General features: G+C 49.9%; 1 protein-coding gene across 8 annotated transcripts in view; it reads right to left on the reverse strand.

Moving 5' to 3' along the window:
• Positions 1 to 22,207, reverse strand: part of SCAP (SREBF chaperone) — a 60,896-nt gene that overhangs the window by 30,831 nt on the left and 7,858 nt on the right. For 2 of the 8 annotated variants that reach the window (XM_077178676.1, XM_054628341.2), the window contains exons 2-4: positions 15,940 to 16,127; positions 7,208 to 7,334; positions 2,777 to 2,934 (exon numbers count right to left, since the gene is read on the reverse strand). In XM_077178676.1, the coding sequence (XP_077034791.1) occupies positions 2,777 to 2,934; positions 7,208 to 7,334; positions 15,940 to 16,061 (407 nt within the window). In that variant the 5' untranslated portion in view covers positions 16,062 to 16,127. Of the gene's footprint in view, positions 1 to 2,776; positions 2,935 to 6,318; positions 6,357 to 6,550; positions 6,594 to 6,787; positions 6,826 to 6,901; positions 6,949 to 7,106; positions 7,154 to 7,207; positions 7,335 to 15,939; positions 16,128 to 22,207 lie in introns of those variants that run through there. The other 6 variants (XM_077178716.1, XM_077178761.1, XM_077178843.1 and 3 more) reach the window with 6 other exon arrangements.

Genomic DNA, 22,207 nt, shown 5'->3' on the forward strand with positions numbered 1-22,207 from the left:
TTTTATCAGCTCTGGAATGTGGCAGAGATAAGAGCTCATGCTGCAGATAAGGCCAGGGCCGTTGTTCCTGTCTGCAGCCAGGCTGCCATCCCTGTCCCTGGGGGAGGCTGAGGGTTCACAGTGACACCAAACCCACAGCTGGGGCAAAGCACACATTTCAGGGCACTCCTGACCTTCACATCGATGAGTGCAGCCAGTGGAAACACACCCATGCTACACTTAACACTTACACCTGCCCAGGGACACTTAACAACCTTCAGCTCCTCCTGGAATATAAAATAATATAAAAGATACATAGCAGAATAGAAAAGAATAGAAAATAGAATACAAAACAAGCCAGTTTGCATGTAAAAAAATTATTTCTGCTCAGCTTTGTTACGGGCAACAAACAAGAACTTCATAATGACTTTTGAGGTAATTGCAGAATTTATCTCAAAATTAGATGTTTCCTGAAATATCTGAATGCATCCCCAAAATGGTAACCTTGCCCCAAGGTTTAGGTCTAAATGCTGAAGTAATTTTCTCCTGGTGGTATGAAGAATAATAACAAAAGTAATGATTTTGTTCCTGGGTTGCATCAGTGCTCATCAAGGGCAATGCCAAGGGGAGATAATGAAAACACAATGAGAAGACAAGGGAGATAATGAGAGCACAGCACAGGCCTGGGAGCAGTTGTTTCTGCCTGCAATTGGCAACAATGATTATCCCACAGGATAAGGGGGGAGAGGCACTGAGCACACGGCCACAAGGTCAGTGCCAAGGCTGGGGGAGCTGCCAGGGAGAGGAAAACTGAGGAAATCTGAGGAGCAAAAATGGCATTTCTAAAACGTGACCTCCGAGAGCAGCGGCAGGGGTGAAGGATGGCTCCCCAAAAGGACAAATCATCAGCTAGAGGAGCAGGGTGGACACTCAAAAATGAGCAATTTAATACCCCTTCTGTTACCAGCACAAAGATCAAGACCCCACTTGGGGGTAAAAAAGATTTTCTGCTTTGAGGTGGGAGCTTGTCAGCTGGAAAGGACAGAGGGACATGGGGACACCAATAAATCACCTCTTAATGTGCAGAACTGATGTGAGTGGGCACAAAAAACAGACTTGTGATCTGAGAGAGGCTTCAGGAAAAGCCTTTCCATGGAAAACACCCCCCAAGTGAGACTGCCCTGACAATCTGTGTGTGGTTCTGCTCTCCCACCTTCAGGAATGTGCCACTAACAGCAGCAGGACCAGGATGGCACCTGGAGTGCTGAGCCTGTCACCAGTGAGCCCAGAGATTTCTGTTTGGCTTTTAACAAACAGGGGGCAGGGCTGGGCAGGGGGAGCTGAGGAAAGCTGTTGTATAGAGGCTGCAACAGGATAAAACCAAGCAGGTACAAACTGGTCCTAAAAACAGCCAAAGAAAGCCAGGAGAAGGTTCCTGAGCAGGAAATAGCAGCAGTGGCCCAGAACCCCCTGTGACACGGAGCTGGTGTGGAGGTGAGGACATCCTGAGACACCTGTGCCACCCCACAGGCCCCTTCTGGGCTCTGACCAGAAAACTCCTGAGGACTTTCAGTGCCTGGCCTGGAGCACAGGGAATGCCCCAGCACAAATGTGAACTGCCCCATGTGCAGGATGGATCCCCCTTTAGGACACCCCCAGCTCCTGCCCAGCCCTGGGGCAGCCCTCTGCAGCCAGGTGTTGGTGTGATCTCAGGGTTTACCCCAGAAACCCGGGCTCCTCCCCTGAGGATTCCCTCCCAGGTGTGTCAGTCTCCTCTCCTTCCCCTCCCAGCACTGTCTGTCAGTCCTGCAATTCCAGAAGGGATTGGCAGATCCAAAGGATGCCCTCTACCCCTGGGGGGCATGGGGCCATCCAGCTGTCCTTTGTCCCTTTGTCCCTCCCTTCCTGTCCCTGCTTGGTGCCTCCCTGCCCCTTCCCTGCCCCTCTCCCTGGGGTTAAAGGAGCAGCAGCCACGGGCTCAGGGAGTTCTGTTGGAGCTGGTGCTGCATTCAGAGGCCTGAGGGCCAGAATAAAGCTCTGGATCCAAACCCTCCATCAGAACCGACTCCTTTCCTTCACCTTCACCTCAAAGCTTCTCCACAGAGGGAAACCTGAGGAGCAGCCCCTGTTATGGGGGGAAGCTCCATCCCAGCAGCACCAGAGCTCCTGCAGGCCTGGACTTGTCTGCAGGGCCCAGCTGCAGCACCCAGGCAGGCAGAAGTGTCTGTGGGGTGAAACACCACACACCCAGGCAGCCAAAAGTGTCTGTGGGGTGAAACACCACACACCCAGGCAGCCCAAAGTGTCTGTGGGTGAAACACCACACACCCAGCAGCCAAAAGTGTCTGTGGGGTGAAACACCACACACCCAGCAGCCAAAAGTGTCTGTGGGGTGAAACACCACACACCCAGCTGGCCAAGGGTGTCTGTGGGGTGAAACACCACACACCCAGGCAGCCCAAAGTGTCTGTGGGGTGAAACACCACACACCCAGCAGCCAAAAGTGTCTGTGGGGTGAAACACCACACACCCAGCAGCCAAAAGTGTCTGTGGGGTGAAACACCACACACCCAGGCAGCCAAAAGTGTCTGTGGGGTGAAAACACCACACACCCAGGCAGCCCAAAGTGTCTGTGGGGTGAAACACCACACACCCAGGCAGCCAAAAGTGTCTGTGGGGGGAAACACCACAGTGCTGCTGTTTGGTTCAGCAGCCACACAAGCCAGTGCATGTCCCATCTGCAGTATTAGTGACACCAAGAGCCAGGTGTGCCACAGCAGTCCCCACAGGGGCTCACCTGTCCCTCAGGGCGTGGTTCCTGATCTCCTCCACCAGCGGGAAGACGCGGGCCAGCGGCGAGCGGAACGCGTCCACGGCCAGCAGGTTCTTCTGCCACGGGGACACGGTGGCCTTGACAAAGATCTGCTGGATGTAGGCCACGGGGGCCCCCACGTACTGCAGGGACACAGGGCAGGGTCAGGGGGCTGCTGGCCACGGGGCTGGGGTGATCACACACACACACAGACACAGACACACAGCTGCCCCAGGGTTCTCCTGGGAAGTTTCCCCAGAGAAAGAATTAAAGCAATTATTATCTCTCTTTCTGTAAATGCTGTTTATAGGTATGATCCTCCAGAGTGTGCTGTTCATAGTTTGCTGATAGTGTGAGAGAAGATTCCTAAAAATCAATCTGTGGTGGTGTTCACAGGGGTCCCAGGACGAGGGGGGAGACGAGAATCTTGACTCCATGTTTCAGAAGGCTGATTTATTATTTTATGATATATATTATATTAGAAGAAAATAATATATTGAACTATACTAATATTAATATTAGTATAGTTTAATATTGATATATTAAACTATACTAAAGAATAGAAGAAAGGACTTCATCAGAAGGCTTGCAAAGAAAGAAGTGGAATGATAACAAAAGCTCCTGACTCTCAGAGAGTCCGAGCCAGCTGACTGGGATTGGCCATTAAGTAGAAACAACCAACATGGACCAATCAAAGATGCACCAGTTGCATTGCTCAGCAGCAGATAATTATTGTCTTTCTTTTCCTCTGAGGCTTCTCAGAGTCTCAGGAGAAAAGTCCTGGCAAAGGGATTTTTCAGAAAATATCATGGCTATACCAGTCAAGTCTTAAGTCCACCGTTGCTTCTACAAAAACTGTTGATTTCTAATAAAAAAGGGCCTTTTCATACCTTCTAATGACAGAATCTCTGTATCAGCTTTGTCTGTTATTGTAAGTGTGGACAACCCTGATGAGGGGAGAGAATGATGTATCTGACTCTATGTTCTCAGAAGGCTCATTTATTACTTTATTATACTATATTATATTAAAGAATATAATATAGTATAATAAAGTATAATAAAGTACAACATATAAATATAGTATAACTATATAATAAAATATAGTATGGTATAACTATGCTATACTACACTAAAGAATACAGAAAAGATACTTACTGAATGCTAAAAAGATAATAATTGAAAACTTGTGACTTTTTCCAGAGTCCCAACACAGCTTGGCCCCAGCTGTCCAATGAGTCAAAACAACTCCCACTGGAGTCCAATCAAGCAATCACCTTGGGTGAACAATCTCCAAACACATTCCACACGAGCACAACACAGGAGAAGCAAATGAGATAAAAATTGTTTTCCTTTTCTCTGAGGCTTCTTGCTGCTTTTCAGCTTCCCAGGAGAAAAATCCTGGGCAGAGAAATCACGTTCAGGGGGTATGAATGCCACAGTCTGTCCCCAACACCCCTTCAGTGACAGGGGCCTGTACAAACCCCCAGTGGGATGGGGCTGCTGGGGAACACCTCCTGAGCTGCTTGATTTTCCAGCATCAGCCTCATCACATGGTTATGGCAATGGGAAGATGCCAGCAGCTCACATCCCAGGCAGCAGACACAGAACTTCATGTCACAACTCACTTTAGAAGTTTTTTAACCAATCCCACAAAGCAAAAGGACATTGACAGTGGTTCCATCCAAGCACTCTAAGCACAGGTACCTTTGGTTAAACAATGCTTGCTTATTTCCAATACAATACCTGCTTGTGAGCCTTCAAATACAACACACAGAGCTCCATTATTAAGCTTAGAACTTCCTCATATCTCACTAGATAAACTTTCCTAAAATCCTCAGCTTTTAAACATTCCCACAACTGGGGAGCTCCCAGAGAACCAGAGCAGGAACGATGTCACTGCCATATTTTCTGGAAAAATCCCTTTGCCATGTGGAAACCCAAAGCACCAAAAATATTTCTGTCTCTGCTCTGGGGTGCCTTCACCCCCAGAGGAGCTCTGACTTTGACCCTCATTCATAGAGAAAGTTTCCTAAACTTCAAGATAGACTAGAATCCACAAAAGTGTAAAATAAATTATATAGAGTAGTGTAAGTATATCACTTAGTGAGAAATTTAAGTTTTAAGATTTTTTGTATATTGTAAATTAAAAAAAAAACACAGAATGTTATCCTAAGTTTCTTCTTCATACTTCTTCCTTCTTCTTCATAAGTAGCATTTTGTAATTACATTAAAAAGTCTGCATTGCAAGCTCTTTAAAATCAATTAAATTTAAAAAAAAATCTGTCAGCTCTTAATGAAATAGTTTAGTCTTAAAAAACCTTGTAACAAAAAATTGTTAACCATTTTGTGCCTTCTAATAAAAAACTGCCAAACTCACAGTAATAAAACTGTTTTACTAATAAAAAAAATAATAAACACTTAAGTCCAAACATAAACTATTGTCTCAAGTGCCTTTAATCCAAACCCAAAAAAACCCAATAACTAAAACCCCCACAAGTGCCATATTTTATGGAAAAATCCCTTAGCCAGGATTCTTCTCCTGGGAAGCTGAGAAGCCTCAGAGAAAAGGGAAAACAATATTATCTCATTTGCTTCTCCTGTGTTTTGCTGCTTTGGAATGTGGTTGGAGATTGTTCATCCAACATGTGAATTGTTTTTATTAATGGCAAATCACGGTCAGGCTGTGTTGGGACTGTGGAGAGAGTCACAAGTTTTCATTAGTATCTCATTAAACCTTCTGTAAATATCCTTTCTCTATTCTTTAGTATAGTTTTAGTATCGCATTCTTTTATATAATATAGTAACATAAAATAATAAATCAGCCTTCTAAGAACATGGAGTCAGAGTCATCATTTCCTTCCTGCCATGGGGGACCCTGAAAATCCCACAGAAGGGCTTTGCCAGACTCTGCTCTCCCTTCCCAAATCAGAGGGGGAACACGAGAGGACTCAGCAGGCAAGAACAAAAGGAGTCTGGTTCTCTGTTTGTGTTGTGGGGACCTCAGAGCCCATCCAGTGCCACCCCTGCCACGGCAGGGACACCTCCCACTGTCCCAGGTGCTCCCAGCCCTGTCCAGCCTGGCCTTGGGCACTGCCAGGGATCCAGGGGCAGCCCCAGCTGCTCTGGGCCATCAAGTGATGGGCAACCCAGCAGAGCCCTGGCCCCTCTCTGTGTCCCCAGCAGGGCCATGACCCCTCCCCATAACCCAGCAGGGCTGTGTCCCCTCCTCGTGTCCCCTCCCAGTGGCTCCAGCAGGTCCATGTCCCTCCCCATGGCCCCATGGCCCCAGCAGGGCTGTGTCCCTCCCCATGTCCCCAGCAGGGCCGTGTGCCCTCCCCATGGCCCCAGTGGCCCCAGCAGCACTCACCCAGTCGGGGCGCTCCCCGGGCTCCCCATGCTGCATGCCCTGCTCCCCGGGAGCCATGTCCCCTCCCCATGTCCCCAGCAGGTCCATGTCCCCTCCCCAGTGTCCCCAGCAGGTCCATGTCCCCTCCCAGTGTCCCCATGATGTCCCCAGCAGCACTCACCCAGTCGGGGCGCTCCCCGGGCTCCCCGTGCTGCATTCCCTGCTCCCCGGGGGCTGTGTCCCCAGTGTCCCCAGTGTCCCCATGGTGTCCCCAGCAGCACTCACCCAGTCAGGGCGCTCTGCAGGCTCTCTGTGCTGCATTCCCTGCTCCCCGGGAGCCGTGTCCCCTCCCCAGTGTCCCCAGCAGGGCCGTGTGCCCTCCCCAGTGTCCCCATGTCCCCAGCAGCACTCACCCAGTCGGGGCGCTCCCCAGGCTCCCCGTGCTGCATTCCCTGCTCCCCGGGGGCCGTGTCCCCTCCCCAGTGTCCCCAGCGTCCCCAGCAGGGCCATGTCCCCTCCCCAGTGTCCCCATGGTGTCCCCAGCAGCACTCACCCAGTCAGGGCGCTCCCTGGGCTCCCCGTGCTGCATTCCCTGATCCCTGGGAGCCGTGTCCCCTCCCCAGTGTCCCCATGTCCCCAGCAGCACTCACCCAGTCAGGGCGCTCTCCAGGCTCCCCGTGCTGCATTCCCTGCTACCCAGGAGCCATGTCCCCTCCCCAGTGTCCCCAGTGTCCCAGCAGGGCCGTGTCCCCAGCAGCACTCACCCAGTCAGGGCGCTCCCCGGGCTCCCCGTGCTGCATTCCCTGCTCCCCGGGGGCTGTGTCCCCAGTGTTCCCAGTGGCCCCAGTGTCCCCATGTCCCCAGCAGCACTCACCCAGTCAGGGCGCTCCCCGGGCTCCCCGTGCTGCATTCCCTGCTCCCTGGGGGCTGTGTCCCCAGTGTCCCCATGATGTCCCCAGCAGCACTCACCCAGTCAGGGCGCTCCCCAGGCTCCCCGTGCTGCATTCCCTGCTCCCCGGGGGCTGTGTCCCCAGTGTCCCCAGTGTCCCCATGTCCCCAGCAGCACTCACCCAGTCGGGGCGCTCTCCAGGCTCCCCGTGCTGCATTCCCTGCTCCCCGGGGGGAGCGTAGTCCTTCAGCGGCGTGCTGAACTCCACGGGGCCCGTCCCTGGCAGAGGCAGCTTCAGCAGGGGCGAGCTGGGGGGACACAACCAGGCAAATCCCTCACTTGGGAGGTTCATGCACTTTTACAGGCAGAATAAATTCGGTGTTTCCTGAAACATCTGAATGCGTCCCCAAAATGGTAACCTTGCCCAGAGGTTTAGGTCTAAATGCTGAAGGAATTTTCTCCTGGTGGTATGAAGAATAATAATAAAATTAGGAATTTATATTACTTTATTAATAATAATGATGATGATGATGATGATGATGATAATAATAATAATAATAATAATAATAAGTAGTAGTAGTAGTAGTAGTGGTAGTAGTAGTAGTAGTAGTATTTAAATAATAATAATGATAATGATAATAATAAAAGTAATAAAAGTAGTAGTAGTAGTAATAATAATAATAATAATAATAATAATAATAATAATAATAATAATAGAAGAGTCCAAGCTGTGCAGGACAGGAGACCCAGCAAGGGGGATTTGGCTTTCACTGCTATCCCAGAGTCCTCCTCCCTCGGACAGGGATGGAAAAGTCCTGGGAGAGAAGAAGGGAAGACCTGGCAGGGCCTCTCCTGGATTCCCCCATCCAAGTTGGCTGTGGCAAAACCTCTCAGTATGGCCATGGCTCAATAACTGCATATCCCACCCAAAGCCCAGACACTCCCTTGTTCCAGTGGCTGCTTCCCTGCCCCAAAGCCTTTATAATCCTCTGCTTTTCCTCTATTAAATTCAAACTGTTTCCAAAACTTGTCATTAGCTTCATTGGTCCTCAAAGCACTTTTAAGAGCAGCAGTGAGACACCAAAACTCTGAACTCTTGATCTTCTTGCTGCTTTGCCACCACAACCTCTGGTGATCATAGCTCCTGTCCCACAACAGAACTTTCAACTTTGAACTATTCAGAAATTGAGAAAATTAGGTTACAGAGAGTTTAGAATCAGATTTTTAACTCCAAGTGTTCTCAAAAGTGGTTAAAAGCAAATCAAAATTGAACTGGTGGGAAAAGCAAGGCTGCTGACACACAGAGATCCACAGAGAATCTGGAACTGTCTGAACACCAAACTGAACCGAACTGAACTGGAGATCAGAACTTCAGTCTTTTTGTGGCCCTACAATTCCTGATATATTTTCCTGTTTGTAGATGAATTTTGTGGCAATACTGACACAATAAAGAGAAAGGCCTTGGAATTGTTTTCCTGCCCACTTCATTAGGGATTAGCTTGGATCATCAAAGGCCATGGAGGAACAAGCAGCATCTAAACACAAAGCTTCAGAGAGAACAACAAACAGCTGGAAAAGAACAATGAAATCAGAAGCCAAGCTTGTCAGATTTGCTCTTTATTGCTCTGACAGAAATACATCTAATTATTAGCATTTCCTTGGGCAAGGGCAGGGAAGAGAAAAAGGAACAGTAAGATCAAGCATAAGTGATAAACAAAGCAGAGCACCTTCAACAGATGCTTAAGGAGGAATTGTTTTTTCCCTAAATTATTTCAGTGTTGGCAGCTGTGTCCAGAAATCCAAGGAAAGCACTTGAGATTCACAGAAGGTGCTTCTGCAGGGAGGTATTCCCTGTGAGTCACCCGTGAGTTGGGAGGAGTCACAACAAGTGTTTTTTGTAGAATTTGAATAATTTACAACCAGAGACTGCTCAGATTCAGTCTGACTGTGGAATCAGCTCAGGTTCAGTCTGACTGTGGAATCAGCTCAGGTTCAGTCTGACTGTGGAGTCAGCTCAGATTCAGTCTGACTGTGGAATCAGCTCAGATTCAGTCCCATTGTGGAATCAGCTCAGGTTCAGTCTGACTGTGGAATCAGCTCAGGTTCAGTCTGACTGTGGAATCAGCTCAGATTCAGTTTGATTGTGGAGTCAGCTCAGGTTCAGTTTGATTGTGGAGTCAGCTCAGGTTCAGTCTGACTGTGGAGTCAGCTCAGGTTCAGTCTGACTGTGGAATCAGCTCAGGTTCAGTCTGACTGTGGAGTCAGCTCAGGTTCAGTCTGACTGTGGAATCAGCTCAGGTTCAGTCCCATTGTGGAATCAGCTCAGGTTCAGTCTGACTGTGGGGTGTTTCCCCTCCCTGGGTGTCTGTGCTGGCAGTGCTGGCTGTGCTGCTGCTGTCCCAGGGCCTTCCCAAGGGATCTGTCACCCCTGGGATCCCCAGGGCAGCAGAGTCCCCTCCCAGGGCAGGAGGGCTCAGCTCTCCTCCAGGCCCAGTGGCAGCTGCTGACTCCAGGTGGGATGAGCAGCTCTGCTGAGGGACCAGAGCAGGAGGGATCCTGGATTCTCTCTGAGCTCTCAGTCCTGGGCCATGGCTCAGCCTGGAGGGAAAAGGGGCTCCTTGTGTGAACCTGGCCCTGCTGGTTTGGGACCCACCAGGTGCTGGGAACACGGAATGCTGGAGTGCTTTGGGATGGAAGGGACCTGCAGGATCATCCAGTGCCACCCCTGCCATGGCAGGGACACCTCCCACTGTGCCAGGGTGCCCCAAGCCCTGTCCAGCCTGGCCTGGGACACATCCAGGGGTGCAGGGGCAGCCCCGGCTGTGACAGCTCTGGGTCACTGACACTGCACAGGGGCCCCACCTCAGCTCCAGGGAAGGCATTTCCAGCACTTGGGTTTGACTCTCCTCACATTTTTCTGTGTTAGGGATTTTTTTTTGAGCAGCAGGGAAAGAGGTGAACAGAATAGAAAGCACAGACAGAGGAGGGAAGAACAGAGGACCTGAAATGGCCACAAAGCAAAGCACAGCAGCTCCAGCCCAGCAGCAGGAGCAGCCTCTGTCCATGCAGGGGCAGAGCCCTGGAACAGCTGCCCAGGGGGGCTGGAGTCTCCTCTCTGGAGACATCCCAGAGCCACCTGGACACAGCTCAGGGGACCCTGCCCTGGCAGGGGGCTGGCCTGGGTGGCATCCAGACCCTCCCAAGCCCACCCATCCTGGGATCTAACAAAGATGACAGGAAAGCTCTCATCTGATTTAGGAAAGGCTCTTTTGAGATGCTCATGTCCCTGTGCACCCTGACACCCCTGTGGAACCCAGAATAAAGGAAACACAGATGCTGTAACCAGCTGGAACTGCTGAACTGCAGCAGGAGCTGCATTCCAGCCAGCAGCATGAGGAGGAGCAGGCAGAGGTGCTCATCCAGGCACTGACAGATTCTGAAGACAGCTCAGGCGGCCAAGGTGGAGCAGGGCCAGGAGAGCTCCAGGCAAATCCCTCCCTGCACACTCCCCCTTGCCAGCCCCAGGGGCAGGAGCTGCCAGGGCTCAGGTAACAGGAAAGGAGCTGATCCATGGAATGAAACCAGCTCCCAGCAGGACAAGCTTTGGGCCTGTCTGCAGCCAAGACAGAGCAGCCTGGAATCCCACTGCTGAGCAGGGAGGAATCTGCTACCAGGGTCCTGCCACAGGGCTGGCAAGGCCAATATCTGGCAGCAAGAGTGCCTTTTTAGCCTTGGCAAGTGCACCACCAACCTGCTTCTGAGTGAGTGGTGGTGGCTGTGCCCTGCTTCCCTCTGACAGGGCTCCAAATTCTGCCCTGGAAAGGAGATTCCCCTCTCCTGTGCAGCACAAGCTGCTCCCAGAGTCATGCTGGAAGCCCACAGGAGACTCTGTTCTCTGGGGATCTGAAGAGTCTGACTCTAATTCAGGTCCTCTGGCTCCCACACAAAAAGTACAGACCTGTGCAAGAGTGATACAATCTTACAGAAATAAGGGAAGGTTTATTTTACATAAATAAACATGTACACACACACACACACACACACACCTGCCCAGGGGCTCTGGTTCCAGCCTGTTCTGCCATTCCTCAGGAGCAGAACCTGTGCTTTGTTCATTAACAAAGCCCTGTTTAATTGCCCTGCTTCAGACCCACCTGGCTCATCTGCAATCCTCACCTGAACTAAAAGCTGTTCCTCAGGGTGACACTGGCATTTCATATTTACCCCAATGACCACATCCCCAGGTGTCACCTGTTCCCCTCTGCTGTCAAACGAGGCTGGTGAAACCCCCATTCCAGGGAAAATGCAGATCCCAACACAGAGCCATTCAAGTGGGATGAGGAAAATTAGTATCACCTACAAAGGGATTTACAGTAGAACAAGAAAACTCTCCCTCTGACGTGGGGACTAACTTGGATTTTCAGACTTTAGGACTGGAGAGTAAGAATGAGTCACAGGATTTTTTGCTTTGGGTATTAATTTATTCTCAAATCCAGAGGTGCTGTGTCTTGTCTGTCAGTGACATTAAACACAGGGTCTGTACAAACCCTTCCAAGGGGAAAGGCTCCCAAAACAACCAGACCAGACTCTGTGGTGACCTTATTGCCTGCATGGGCACTGCCCTCCCTGCCTGAGGCCAGAGCCCCTGGTGGATAAATTGTGGACCTTGAGCTTTATTTCAACTTTTGAAAACTGCCTGCACACAAGAACGGTGGGGTTTGACTGATGTGAGGGGGAGGGAAGCCACAGTAACTGAGATGATTTTGTCTGCAGCAGAATTCCACAAGCTGTCCTTGGTGCCAGGCACAGCAGGCAGGGCTGGTGCACCTCCCTGCCTCTGACAGCTCAGGATACCAGACTCACCCTCGTTTGCAGGGATGCCTTTATCCATTAACCCTGTTTCAGGAACATGGAAGGGGTCACAGGTGGCCTTGGCAGTGCTGGGGAATCCTTGACCTGGAGGCCTTTTCCACCCTTACCAGTTCCATGGCTCTGTGAGCTCCCTGCCCTGTGCAGGTCTCAGTGCAGCTGCACACAGAGCAGAGGCTCCTGCCCAGCCCTGCTGCACAGAAATGCTGCCTGAGTGAGCTGCTGCCTCAGTGCTGGGCCCTGATCCTCCCCCAGGGCTCAGGCTGTTCCTGGGCGGTGTCTGCAGAGTGCTGGGTGCATCAGGGAAACCCAGCCGGGAGAGAGAAGAGGAGAGGAGAGCTCCCATAGAGCACCCACAGCTCAGCTCCAGCAGGGGACCCGTGCCAAACAGCACAGTGCATCCTCCTCAGCACCCAGGCAGCACCATGCACCAGCGACCAGGCAGCACAATGCACCCAGGCAGCACCATGCACCAGCCCCCATGCAGCACCATGCACCAGCTCCCAGGCAGCACGAAACACCAAACACAGCACAAAGCACCCATGCAGCACACTGCACTGGCACCCATGCAGCACCGTGCACCAGCTCCCAGGCAGCACGAAACACCAAACACAGCACAAAGCACCCATGCAGCACACTGCACTGGCTCCCATGCAGCACCGTGCACCAGCTCCCAGGCAGAACAATGCAGCAGTCCCCATGCAGCACAGTGAACCACCTCCAGGCAGCACAATGCACCCATGCAGCACAATGCACCAGCTCCTATGCAGAACAATGCACCTAGGCAGCACCATGCACTGGCACCCATGCAGCACCATGCACCCATGCAGCACTATGCACCAGCTCCCAGGCAGCACGAAACACCAAACACAGCACAAAGCACCCATGCAGCACACTGCACTGGCTCCCATGCAGCACCATGCACCAGCTCCCAGGCAGAACAATGCACCCAGGCAGCACAATGCACCGATGCAGCACAAGTCACCCAGGCAGCACAATGCACCGGCCCCCATGCAGCACGAGACACCAAACGCAGCACAAAGCACCCATGCAGCACAGTGCACCCACGCAGCAATCCCTTCACTCTCACCCCCTGGCACGCCAGGTGCAGGACCCACTGTGGAACAGTTCTCACCTAATTAGCAAAGCCACTCCTCACAATTAACCCCTCGTTATCAGCGGGTAATGCACAGCAGCCCAGAGCAGGAGCTGGAACACCCAGAAACGGCTCCTAACAGGGCCCCAGGCCTCCAGCCTCAGCCAGGCTGGGATTCTCTTTCTGCAGAGGTTCTCCTGCTCCCCAGGGCTGTCACCAGGCCTTTGCCACCTGGCTCTGCCAGGGACAGGCTCTGCTTTGCTCAGGAATTCCTGGAACTCACTGAAGCAAACAGACTCCTCACACCTGATGGTGTCCTGGGTGGATTTCTGCAGCCTGGAGGGAACCAGTCACTGCAGAACCCTCAAAGGCTGGCACTCAGGATGCAGACACTCCCACAAACCCCCAGTTACCAAAACCCTCCTGCTCTGCAGCCTCAGCTGCCTGCTCTGAGCAGTGACAGGGCAGCTCCAAGCCCTGACCCAGGGGGCTGAGCTGGTGACCCCAGTCAGATCTCCTCCTCTCCAGGAAATCCTGAATTTCAGAGGGGAATAAGCACATTTTGATCCCTCCCCAAACACGGGTGAACGTTCTGGGTGAACATTCACACTGCAGCAGTTTCCTGCATTTTCTGCCTGGGAGAGCTGGGATGAGGAGCCTGAGCCATCCTGGAAGCCATTCCCAAGCAGGAGTGAGGTGACACAGTGACACACGGGGGACCCTGGCTTGGCTTTGCTGGGTGCAGCTTCCAGGTGAAGAAATGCCACTGGAAAGCTGCACCTGGCAAAGCTGGAGCCAAAACACAGAGATTGCTACCTTGCAAGTAGCGAGATACATCCAGATATCTCTGTCTTTGATATCTTTCATATCAAAGACAGAGAAATGTAGGAACCACTTGGGTGGGCCTTGTAGGAGCTTCATGTGCTACAGGACAAGCCTGAGAATAAAAGTGTCCCTGAAAGGTACAAGGGGTCCTGTGGAGCAGTGAAAAGCCAGGAAGCAACGCCCCCACTGCTGCTCACAACCACAAAGGGTTCCAGCCAGGAGCAGCCACCCCAGAGGTTTTCCACGTGTGAAAATCCTCCCTTTGATGATGTTTTAACTGAGATGTGCAGGCAGCCCCCGCCACCCCCACAGCTCAAAGGAAAACCTGTGTCTGTGCCAACACAGGTGGAGCTTTCCTACAGACAGGGGAGCAAAGCATCACAAGGGGTTTATTTTGCCCAAAAGAGACAAGAGAATTGAAGCCTGCAGGACACAGTCTGTACATGCACATGTGTGCATGGTCTGGGGACAAAGGTTTGCTCAGCCCCACAGGGCCCTGCTGGAGGTGATTCTGAGCCCGTGTGACATTCCTGGGAGGAAAATTATATCCACCTGCAGACCAGGGATCCACATTAAGGTCCATAAGGACAGTGGGGAATCCACTTCCACATGGGCATGCCAAGGGTGAAAGAGAAGAGTGCAGGCTCCAGGGAGAACAGGACAGGCAGGTGTGCAAGGAAAGATCAGCTTTCCTTCTCCCCATTTTTAATTCATGGCTTTGGAGGCCACTACCAGGTGCTTGAGGGTTACCTTAATCTCATTTATTGCTTCACTTCACTCATCCAATTAGTTCTTACTTATTAAGCCAGATGCAGACACTTCATCCCCATTGTTTCTTCTGTCCCACAAAAGGAGATGACAAAACCTACAAAGTCTAAATTTAAAAAGAGCTTCTGGGTGGGCCCAGAAGGGAGAATGCTGCCAAGAATCCCTGTGCCCAGCCCCGTGTCACTGTCACATTTTCTGGAAAAATCCCCTTGCCCAGGATTCTTCTCCTGGGAAGCTGAGAAACCTCAGAGAAAAAGGAGAACAACATTATCTCATTTGCTTCTCCTGTGTTTTGCTGCTTTGGAATGTGGTTTGGACATTGTTTACCAACAGGTGGGTGTTTGATTGGTTTCATGTGAATTGTTTTAACTTAATGACCAAACACAGCCAGCTGTGTCGGGACTGGAGAGAGTCACAAGTTTTGCATTAGTATCTTGTTAAGCCTTCTGTAAGTATCCTTTCTGTGTTCTTTAGGTGGTATAGTATTATATACTATAATATAAACTATATTATATACTATAATAGTTTTAGTATAGTATAACATAGTATAATAATATAGTATAATGTAGTATAGTACGATATAGTATGATAGGATATGATATATCCTTATATATCATAATATAATATAATATAATATAATATAATATAATATAATATAATATAATATAATATAATATAATATAATATAATATAATATAATATAATATAATATAATATAATATAATATAATATAATATAATGTAATATAATATAATATAATGTAATATAATATAATATAACAAAATATATATTATAACATATCATAACATAATATATCATAACATATAATATAATATATTGATAAAATATATATTATATACTATAATAGTTATAGTATCGTTTTAGTAGAGTATAATATATTATAATAATATAGTATAGTATAATATAGTATAATAATAAATATAGTATAATAATACAGTATGCTAATGTAGTATAATGTAGTATAGTACAATATGGTATGATATAGTATGGTGTGATATGATAGGATATGATATGATATATCCTTATATATCCTAATATATTTAATACAATATAATATAATGTTATACCATAATATATCATAACAAAATATATAATGTTATACCATAATATATCATAACATGTATTATAACATAATATAGTAATATAATATAATGATATATTTATATCAAATAGAATGTAATATCATATCATATATAATATATAATATGATATAATATAATTTATAATAAAATAATAAATTAGCCTTCTAAGAACATGGAGTCAGATTCTTAATTTCCCCGTGCCGCAGGGGGCAGGAGAATCCCTGATGCCCGTGTGCCCGAGGGGGCAGCACTCACCAGCAGGCCAGGATGCAGAGGGCAGTGAAGAGGATGATGGGGATGGGGTAGGAGGCACAGAGCAGCCCGTGGCTGTAGAACGCCCGCGAAATCCTCTCGCGCAGCCTCTCAGTCAGGGTCATCCTCACCTCCAGGCCATCCCGGGGCACAGCAGCGTGGGCAGCCCTGCAGGGAGGCACTGCCTCCACCTGGGAGGGCACGGGGACAGAAACAAGGGAAATAAATGTTAGCAGCTTGGTTTAGAAAGATTGCCAACGTTAGGGAAGGAATTCTTCCCTGGGAGGGTGGGGAGAGGCTGGGATGGAATTCCCAGAGCAGCTGGGGCTGCCCCTGGATCCCTGGCAGTGCCCAAGGCCAGGCTGGACATTGGGGCTTGGAGCACCCTGGGATCATGGAAGGTGTCCCTGCCATGGCAGGGGTGGCACTGGGTGGGTTCTGAGGTCCTTTGCAGCACAAACCACTCTGGGATTTATTTATTGATGCTGTGAAATGACTGAGCAGATCTCAACCTCGCTGTCAGGGCTGACCATCCCTGTTCCAGGGGAAACTCAAGAGCAACATGGCTATGCTGCTCCTGTAGCACAAAATACATCACAAGTGGCTCTCTGACCAGCCTGGGCTGCCCAAGGCACTCTGGGGAGGAGCACAGCACTGGCAACAATTCCTGGTACCTTCAAGGAGGAAAACTTTCTATTTACTCTCTTCACCTGCTGTCCAACAGCAGCCTTCTGTAAGAAAACACTGAGCATTCCAAAGCCAGTATTTCTTTATCACTTGGGGGGGTTGCATATTAAAATCTGCCATCTTTATTTGCTTTATGCTGTGACAGAGCTCCTAAGAGTGAACAGCAGGAATTGTTCCTGCTCCAAGTCATTTCTGCAAACAGAGATTGTCTAAGCCAAAATAAACCTGTGGATTGCAGGACAAATGTTAAAGGAGAATTTCCTGCCTCTTGCATGACTGCAAACCCAAGACAAAGTTTGCCTGGAAGCACGCGGGCAGCAGGATGTGCCCACCTTGCAGCCCCACAGGTGACATTTCTGGCTTGCTTCAGGTACAAGAGACAGACACAGCACAGAATCCCAGGATCAGTGAGCTTGGAAAAGCCCCCCAGGGTCCCTGAGTCCACCCTGTGCCCCATGGCCACCTTGTCCCCAGCCCAGAGCGCTGAGTGCCACCTCCAGGGACACCTCCAGGGATGGGGGCTCAGCACTGCCCGGGCAGCCCCTACCAACCCTGAACCTCTCTTGAGTGAAGGAATTTCCCAATTTCCACCCTGGCCTGCCCTGGCCCAGCCTGAGGCTGTTCCCTCTGCTCCTGTCCCTGTTCCCTGGAGCAGAGCCCATCTCCCCCTGGCTCCTGTGTCCTGCACTCACAAAATCGAGGCTGACCAGCAGAAGGAAGAAATGTAGAACTTCCCTTTGCAGGAAAAATCAACTCAAACTCGCTCCTTTTCCCCAGACAAAAGCTTTTATCTCACTCAACAATAGTTACATGTTCCAAATTCTTTACATTTCTGCCTGAAAGGCTTTACAGCCTTCCCAGGGGCCTCCCTGGACACTGAGGGCAGGGAAACACAGCAGAACCCACTGTGAGCTCAGAGGATAAGCTAACAAAGGTAGGAAACTTTCCTTTTTCTAACACACAGTCACCTGGGGTTTTAGGCACAGTCAACTCCTCAGTTTCCCACAAAATGTTCTGGAAGCAGGCCTCAGCATTAGTGTAATAAAAACACACAGCTGATCCAGTGAAGCCTGGAGGGGGGAAATAGAAGGAAAAATCCCAAATAAATCCCTGTTCCATAGTGCTTTTCTTGCACTTGAATACATTCAGTCCAGTCATTTGCTCCATCATGTTGCCTAGACCTGAACCTCCAATGGGGATTTTAACCCAGAATTTTCCATTTACAGCCCCAAGCTTGGCAAAGCAGGAACAGACCCAACGTGGTCCTTCTGCCCCCTTTTCCAGCAGGACCCACACATCCAGGGGCTGACCTGGCTGTCCATACCTGCTCTGCAGAGGAAGGAAGGAAAGGAAGGAAAGGAAGAAAAGGAAGGAAAGGAAGGAAAGGAAGGAAAGGAAGGAAAGGAAGGAAAGGAAGGAAAGGAAGGAAAGGAAGGAAAGGAAGGAAAGGAAGGACTAAAAATGAGGATTTATAAAGGTGACTGGGTTGGTCTGTGCTGTTGGAACAGCTCAATGTGATGCTCACACCCCTGAGGGCCAGGTGGGAGCAGCAGCAGGAAGGGAGGGGTGCCCAGCAGTAATTCCCCCTCCTGGTGCTGCAGGCACTGCCCTGTACCCATGAACCCATCAATCCCACACAGGCTCCTGGGGGATCAGAGCATCTCCTGCCTTCAGAGCTGCCCCAGAACACGTGGGAGCAGCAGGACTGACAGCAGAGCTCCTCAGATTCCTGCTGGAAGTGACACATCTGCCCTGGGCTCCAGCTCAGATCATGACCTGTCACCATCATATTTTCTAGAAAAATCCCTTGCCCAGGAGTCTTCTCCTGGGACTCTGCGAAGCCTCAGAGAAAAAGGAAAACAATATTATCTCATTTGCTTCTCCTGTGTTTTGCTGCTTTGGAATGTGGTTTGGACATTGTTTACCAACAGGCGGTTCTTTGATTGGTTTCATGTGAATTGTTTTGACTCATTGGCCAATCATGGTCAGGCTGTGTCAGGACTCTGGAAGGAGTCAGAGTTTTCACTATCTTTTTAGCATTCTGTCTGTATCCTTTCTGTATTCTTTAGTATAGTGTTTTTTAATATAATATAAATCATCAAACAATAAGTTAGCCTTCTGAGAACATGGAGCCAGATTCACCATTCCTCCCTTCGACAGGGTCACAGAAAATACCCCAGTGAGGCAGGAAGGAGGCTGCAGGCAGGACAGTGCCTCCTTGGCATGCTGTGACACAGGGAGGGGTTACAGGTGGCTCCCTCACCTCTGGGCTCCTCCCAGCTCACACAGAGCAAAGGAGCTGTAGGAGAATGGGGGGGGTAGGATGGTCAGGATGGACAGAGACCAGAGATCTCTGAAAACAGGTCATGGAACTTGGGGTTTATTGCAAAGGGCCTGGGTGCAGGGGCCTTTGGGAATTTGGGGTTTATTGCAAAGGGCCTGGCTGCAGGGGCCTGCTGGGAGCTGCCAGCCACAGATCAGAGCAGGCACGAGAGAAGAGAGGGGGAGAGAGGGTGAGAGGGTGAGAGAGGATGAGATGATAAGAGCATAAGAGAGTAAGAGAGCGAAGTTCCTGTTACAATACAATAAATTTTCGTGTTGAATATTCTGATTCTCACTAACCAATCTAGTACAAGATACAAATCCTACAGCATTTACATACAGCCTATAAGAATCATTACATTACCATCCTGTGTTACATCTTAAACCCTAAAATCTCCTCTTTGGGTCCCTTCTGCCAAGCTGGTGGGGTCTGCTCTGACCCTTGGAGCTGTCTGCAGGCAGAGGGTGTTGTTTGATCACCTTCAGTCCAGCCACACCATTGTTTTCCAGTTGTTCAGTAACTGAGGGATCTCAGAGCTTGCTTTCATTTCAATCTTGCTTATAGTTTCTATATTCTCTAAATCATTTGCCAGACAATCACATTGATAAGGCTTTCCTGTTCCATCTTCCCCAACAAGGAGCCATCACAAACCCACAGGCTGATCCACAGGCTGCAAACAGCTCCCAGCCCTCCCCAGCAGTGCCCAAAGCCAGCAGCACAGACAGCCCAGCACAAGGGAAATCTCAGCTCCCTGCAGATGCAGAAAATGGACGATGGATTGCTCAAACCCCAGAAAAGCAGCTGGATTTCCTTGCCCTCTGTTTGGCCCCAGAGGTGGCTCAGGGCTCTGATGCTGTGAGTGATCACCCAGAGCTCTCACTGCCATGGGAGCTCCCAAACCCCACTGTCCACAGAGGGAGGAGGGCAGGGAGGGAGGCACAGAGCTCAGAACCCAGCTCTCCTCTCCTCAGCAGGGGCCAGGGAACATTCCTCGGGACTTCAGAGGTGGGAAAACAAGAGCCTGGCTCCAGACAAGCTCCTTCAGAGAAAAGCTGCACAATGGGCTCTAACACCAAGGTCCTGCTCTCCCCTGGCATTCCCATGGGAAGAATGAGGGGCTTTGTGCTGCCAGAGGACACGGAGGTCACGAGGAACAGAGCACTTCCTATGGGAAAATCCCAGCCATGCACCACCCTGGGCAGGCTGCAGGCTGTAAGGGGTTAATCCCAGCAGTGCTGTGTAGGAACAAGGCCTGGCTGTAAGGGGTTAATCCCAGCCTTGTGTAGGAACAAGGCCTGGCTGTAAGGGGTTAATCCCAGCAGTGCTGTCAGGAACAAGGTCTGGCTGTAAAGGGTTAATCCCAGCCCTATATAGGAACAAGACCTGGCTGTAAGGGGTTAACCCCAGCCCTGAGTAGGAACAAGGCCTGGCTGTAAGGGGTTAACCCCAGCAGTGCTGTCAGGAACAAGGCCTGGCTGTAAAGGGTTAACCCCAGCCCTGTGTAGGAACAAGGCCTGGCTGTAAGGGGTTAATCCCAGCCCTGCCTCAGGAACAAGGCCTGGCTGTAAGGGGTTAACCCCAGCAGTGCTGTCAGGAACAAGGCCTGGCTGTAAGGGGTTAATCCCAGCAGTGCTGTCAGGAACAAGGTCTGGCTGTAAAGGGTTAATCCCAGCCCTATATAGGAACAAGACCTGGCTGTAAGGGGTTAACCCCAGCCCTGAGTAGGAACAAGGCCTGGCTGTAAGGGGTTAACCCCAGCAGTGCTGTCAGGAACAAGGCCTGGCTGTAAAGGGTTAACCCCAGCCCTGTGTAGGAACAAGGCCTGGCTGTAAGGGGTTAATCCCAGCCCTGCCTCAGGAACAAGGCCTGGCTGTAAGGGGTTAACCCCAGCAGTGCTGTCAGGAACAAGGCCTGGCTGTAAGGGGTTAATCCCAGCAGTGCTGTCAGGAACAAGGTCTGGCTGTAAAGGGTTAATCCCAGCCCTATATAGGAACAAGGCCTGGCTGTAAGGGGTTAGCTCCAGCCCTGTGTAGGAACAAGGCCTGGCTGTAAGGGGTTTAACCCCAGCCCTGTGTAGGAACAAGGCCTGGCTGTGAAGGGTTAACCCCAGCCCTGTGTAGGAACAAGGCTCCGGAACAGCTCTGAGTCCTCAATGGATTCCCGTTCACACAAGGGGCACTTTCCATATTCAGAAGGCAGAAAATGACATTGCTGAGTGCACTCCCCCAGTGCAGCTCTGGGGCTGAAAGGCTGACACAAGTTTTTGAGCCAAATTTCAACCCCCAAAATGTGCAAACTTTCTTCATTTTACCTGTCCTGCATGACTTTGCCAGTTTTACCCCACTTGCTCTTGCCTCTTTTCCTCCCTCTACAACATTCATTCATAGTTTGAGTTTAAAATTTCAGAGGTTGTCTGGAACAGACCCCGTTTTATAAGTGGCATTTCACTCATTATTAACATCTCTTGAAAAGCTGGAGTAGCAACAACAAGGAAGATTTAAAGAGAACACTTCAGTAATCTCTACATGTCAGATAAAGTTATCTGCTCCCAAAACAGGGGCTGACATTCAAGAATCACTTTCCAAAAGGGTTTTCAGGACATTTTTAAACGTTTCTGCCACAAGAGAAGAACCTCAGTTCGCTCCTGCTTAGGAAGTAATTCACTGAATGTGGTTTCTATCCTTTCTTCCTTCCCAAAATACTCCCAGCAGCACCAGACAACAACTTGCTGTGGATGATGAGACAGGACAGGACATCCCACATCAGAGCCACGAAGCACAGAAGTTTGGGATTTGTGACAAAAAGAGAAAATGCCCAAATTTAGAAAAAACACAATTTCAAAGTTCACTCCTCTTGTTGCATGCAGCCAAGGGAAGCTCCCTTGCACAGATCATCCAAACACAAGGAAACAGAGAAGAACAGAGATTCCAAATACAAGGACACATTTCCCAAGCCCTTCTTCTCCATTACAGTTCTTGCCCCACCTGCACAGTTGGGAATGATCCCCTCCACAGGCACAGAATCCCAGAATGGTCTGGGCAGGAAGGAACCTGAAGGATCACCCAGTCCCAGCAAACAGGATGTGATGCACAGAGGGAAACACCATCCTGGGATCCCCATCCTCAGTGCCCTGTTTCAGTGTGAAACAGGAAACCGTGTGTTGGAATGGGGAATGGAATGGAATCAGGGTGTAAATCCATCCTCACGCTGCACTGAGCACTCCTGCTCCTCCTCCTCACCCCACAAGGGACACAGGGCAGC

Source organism: Agelaius phoeniceus, chromosome 1 (assembly GCF_051311805.1).
Source record: "Agelaius phoeniceus isolate bAgePho1 chromosome 1, bAgePho1.hap1, whole genome shotgun sequence".
NCBI lineage: Eukaryota > Metazoa > Chordata > Aves > Passeriformes > Icteridae > Agelaius > Agelaius phoeniceus.